Source organism: Garra rufa, chromosome 6, assembly GCF_049309525.1.
Source record: "Garra rufa chromosome 6, GarRuf1.0, whole genome shotgun sequence".
NCBI lineage: Eukaryota > Metazoa > Chordata > Actinopteri > Cypriniformes > Cyprinidae > Garra > Garra rufa.
This window is the reverse complement of record NC_133366.1, coordinates 5,943,338-5,948,452: the sequence shown is the minus strand read 5'-3', so window position 1 is coordinate 5,948,452 and position 5,115 is coordinate 5,943,338. Positions and strand designations below refer to the sequence as shown.

General features: G+C 36.9%; 1 protein-coding gene across 1 annotated transcript; it reads left to right on the top strand.

Annotated features, from left to right (window-relative positions):
- Positions 1-1,139: 1,139 nt before the first annotated feature.
- Positions 1,140-2,691, top strand: LOC141337418 (GTPase IMAP family member 9-like). Its single transcript, XM_073843234.1, has one exon. It carries the CDS (start codon positions 1,141-1,143, stop codon positions 1,933-1,935), a length of 795 nt encoding a protein of 264 aa, XP_073699335.1. The 5' UTR covers position 1,140; the 3' UTR covers positions 1,936-2,691.
- The last annotated feature ends 2,424 nt before the right edge of the window (positions 2,692-5,115 follow it).

Below are 5,115 nucleotides of genomic sequence, written 5' to 3'. Positions count from 1 at the left end.
AAATAATACAGTCCAGAAACCAAAATCTGGAAAAATCAGCAAAATATGGGGCCAGAGGAAACAACCGACAACAACAGAACAACATTTGACCAAAGCAGGTAAGAATGTTTAATAAAACTATTTCACTAAACTCTTTCCCAAATATCTTTTTTTTTCTTAAAACACCAGCACATTCTTAAAATAAAATAAATCAAAACAACCTCTTTACAACACTTCAGTACACCTCTGCAACATCACACTACTGTCAATGTAGATAAATTAATGCTGAAGATAAAATAATAGTGAAAATAGATTTTTTTTACAGATGCATGCATCCAAATATAAGACTTTTTTTCTTGGTTTCTACAGATTTTGAGTGTGAATAATACACCCACAACAATAGGTGGCGCCAAATACACGTAAAACGAGTGTGCCAAGAAAAACTTAAGCCTTCTACACACTGTACGATTTTAGCTATATCATTGCCGATCACACTGTGTGACATGGATCTAATAAACTTGGGTACAATATGCATGTAAACTGTACGATGATGACACCTAGGCTAGGACGCACATTCCTATAATAATAAAATCAAAATAACAAACAAAAAACAAAAAAACAACAAAAAACCAGCCTATGCTGGTTATAACTGGTCCGCAGGCTGGTTTTAAAGGGCTTTTGGCCATTTCGGTCTAGAAAATCGCAGCTTTACATTTTCCACCGGTATTAGTACACAATATAACTACAGAAGAGTCAAGTTTTAAATAGGACAGATATCGAAACCCGTCGGTCATTTTTGAACACGATGCTATTGGTATAATAGGATTCAATGATCTATGCTAAGCTATGCTAAAAGTGATATCGCCAGAACAGGAGAACGGCTGAATGGATTTGAATGGAGCCTGTTTCCAAAAAAAGTGGAGTGTTCCTTTAAGAACATGTGGAATTAATCAACAATGATTACTTCCTGGTGTGCGTAAGAACCATATGCGCACATGTGATGATTTTTTTTGTGCTTACACACATTGTAAATTTAATTTGTAGGACAAAATATATAACCTTGTCTATGCAATGTTGATAAATGAGGGCCCTGCAACAGGGAAACTACAATGCATATACCTTTTTAGTACATGTTTACATTACTTTCCATCTCGTTTTATCATGTCAGATCTCAGGCTCGTGATGGTGGGTAAAACTGGAGTTGGAAAAAGTACAACAGGTAACACCATCCTGGGAGAGGAAGTGTTTAAAGCAGTATTTTCTACTACATCTGAGACTGGGAAATGCCAGCAACATCAGCGGAAGGTGAAAGATCGAATCATCTCAGTGATCGACACTCCAGGACTGTGTGATACGTCACTCAGTCAAGAACAGCCGAAGAATGAATTAGTCAAGTGTGTGGAGATGTTTGTTCCTGGTCCTCATGCGTTTCTGCTGGTCATCAGACTGGACGTGAGATACACAGATGAAGAGAAAAACACAGTGAAATGGATTCAGGAAAACTTTGGAAAAGATGCTGTTAGTTACACCATCATCCTATTCACTAGAGGAGATCAGTTAGAAAAACCTATAGAAGAGTTTCTGACAGAAAATAAGCAGATTAATGATCTAGCTGAACAGTGTAAAGGTGGTTATCATGTTTTCAATAACAAAGATAAAAACAATCAATCACAGGTCAGTGAACTGATAGAGAAGATCGATAAAATGGTGAAAGTGAATGGAGGAAGCCATTACACAAATGAGATGTACAAGAAGGCTCAGAGGGAAATATTGTGGAAAAAGGCTGAACATGCAGCATTAGTGGGAGCATCTGTGGCAGGTGTAGGAGCAGCAGTAACTGGAGGAACATTACTTGGCATTGCTACTGGAGGAGTGGCTCTGCCTGTAGTTTTAATCACAGGAGGTTTAGCTCTAACAGGAGGATCAGCTGCAAAAGCTATTGTAAGTAAAAAGTAATAGGTTGATCTTGAAAATGTGGTAACTGGTTGCCTCATTTTCAAGCAAATTTGTTCATGTTTTTTATTAAGTTGAGAAAGCTTTACAACTTTAGGGAACTTGTGGATTAGTATAAATGAGTTGAGTATTGGTTAACTCAATTTGACAAGTTCTGCCAATTTAGAGATTTCATTTAAGCTTTGTACTCAAACAAAACAGTTTACCTAGAAATATGTTGATTCATATTGCTACAAAAACGTGTGGAAACTGTTTTATATTTCTCAAACAAGTTGTACTCAAAACTATAAATTAATAACACAAAGACAATCAGATTATTAGCACAACTCTTGGACATTTATACTTATTACTTAATTAGAAAATAAAAATATTGATGTCCCTTTTCTGACATCTAAACATCACTAGATTTGCCTGGCCAAATGGAGAAGAAAAAAGCTTAAATAAAAGACATCTGCCTTTCTGTTCCAAATCTATCTTCTGTAACAAAAGGACCACTGCAAAAATGCTTTAACTGCTTGGATTTTTTTTTTTTTCTTGTTGCCAGCCAAAATATCTAAAAATTCTTAAATCAAGAAGGATTTTCTAGATGAGTAAAAATTATTGTCTTGTTTTCACAAAAAAAAAAAAAAAGTCAAAATGAAGTGTGTTTTTGCTTATAACAAGCAAAGTAATCTGCCAATGGGGTAAGCAAAATAATCTTGTTTTCTATTTGAAATAAGAATTTTTTGCTTACCCCATTGGCAGATTATGTAAGAAGTAAGAAAAGCATTTTGTTTTTGCAGTGCATTAGAAATTTAAAAAACTATTAGTTGATCAAGGCCTGCATGTAAAGATGTGTATAGTTTGGGGATCGGCTATTTACACCATTAGTACAGGAGGGAAGCCATAATGAGCTGATCTGTTAGCTGGAATGTCCCTGATTTGTTTTTTAGTCACATGGTCAAGGAAGAGATAAGAAGATTGTAACTCTTGCTCTGTCTCGTTTCTTCTCTGGTGCTCTCATTTCTCTGGCTCTCTTTCTCTGCTCTCTCTCTTTCACTCTGTCTCAGGTAACATTTTACATAAATGCTGGGTTCAATTAACTGTATGTTTTTATCATCCTTCATCTATTTTGTAACCTTTTCAAAGTGAAACTATAATAAAATACAGATTTATACCATCATCCAGATAATGTTTCTTCAGCTATCTAACAGCCTGAACAACTGTAGTGAAACCACCCTTACACTCTGTAAATGTTTTTTGTTTGTTTGTTTTTTAGAGTGAACAAGTTTCCTCTTTCTTTAAAAAAATGTAAGTTAGAGGTTACAGTTTACAACTCTATGGCTTCAGAAGACTTCGAATGTAACAGGACTTATTTGTAATGCTTTTATACTGTCTGTTAATCGTCAGTTTTTGCAATAAATACCTGTGACTGCATTTATATTTGTCTATTATGTGTCTTATATTGTTCAGAAGTGGGTAACTGTTGGGAAGTGGGTAGAGGTGGGGTTAGGTACTCCGATGAAAAATATTTCAAATTTTATGCATGCAAATAACTGAAAACAACAGAGGACCCTGCACATCAAAAAGTGACGCTAAAGGTACCCTGTGTGTTACAAAAATGACACTAGGGGTCAAATTTGACAAGTTGGGAGTGAGAACGTGTCTCGCAAAGACACTTGAGCGAGTTGTGTTTAACCAAATCTGTTTCTTGAGCAGACCAACCTCCTGGAAAACAACCAATCTGGCTTCAAAAGCGGTCACTCAGCTGAATCTGCCCTGCTCTGGGATACTGAAGCCTGAGACTGGCAATAGCTGCTTCTACGTGCTTAATCTTGCTTGATATTTTGACACAGTTAACCACAAGCTCCTCCTGTCCACCCTCATGAACATGAGCGCACTCCAGGTACCTCTCAGGTAGGTCCTTTAAGGTGTCTCCACCTTCTTGCAAATGAGGTTCCTCAGGGCTCAGTGCTTGGACCACTTCTTTTCTCCATCTACTTGTTATCAGTTATCTTTTCTCTCTACTTGTTATCAGGAGGGGCAGTCATGGCCTAATGGGTTAGAGAGTCGGGCTTGTACCCCGAAGTTCACCGGTTCGATGGGTATTTTGAACGAAGAGTGCTCTTTCCACCCTCAATACCATGACTGAGGTGCCTTTGAGCAAGGCAATGGCTGCCCACTGCTCCGGTGTGTGTTCACAGTGTGTGTTTGTTCAGTTCTCACTGCTGTGTGTGTGTGTGCTTTTTAATGGGTTAAATAAAGAGAACCTATTTCGAGTATGGGTCACCTATTCTTCGCTAATACAGTGCCCGAAATCAAATTGTGAAAATTTGACTTTCCAACCATTAAAATAAGTATGTGGATCACTCCGCTGCGGCAACCCCTGACTGAAGGGAGCAAGCCAAGAGAGAAAGAAGAAAATAAGTATGTTCTTTATGAATATGAGTAGTATGAACAATATTCAAATGTACATACACACTGCCTCTTCATGCCATTCATAAATCCTCTCCTGTGGCCTCATGGCATGGTGTCCGAATCGTCAGAAGTAGTATGTCATCCAACATACTATATAGTAGAGACAAGTTCGATTTCAGATGCATTGATAGTGTTTAAAGAAGGACATGTTAGTGGAAACAAATTTAAAACCCCTCTGGAAACCCCTCTGGAAGTTCATTAGCAGCATGCTGTAAATAATTCTTACCTAATTGTTTTTATTAGAATTACATCCAGTCTGGTGATCGACTACAGTCTAACTGCACAAGTTCAAATATTTTACATCCGAAGCACAAATATTCTATGCAGTTCCCACAAAATTTTTCATTTGAATGAATAATTCCATTTTTTTTCTCATTTGTCTAGTGTTAAAGGGATAGTTCACCCAAAAATGAAAATTTGATGTTTATCTGCTTACCCCAGGGGCATCCAAGATGTAGGTGACTTTGTTTCTTCAGCAGAACACAAACAAAGATTTTTAACTAAAACCGGTGCAGGTAAGAAAATAAACGTCAAATTTTCCTTTTTGGGTGAACTATCCCTTTAAGCCAGTGATAAATATCTAAATATCAATTGTTCGTATCTTTAATTTAATTGTCCATTACTGTAATGTTTCTCTGTATTTATGATACAAATGATTGAGAATGCACAACCTCCTGGCACACCTGCTAGAGCTGATGGAAAGAAAAGGAAAATTAGCATTAAAAG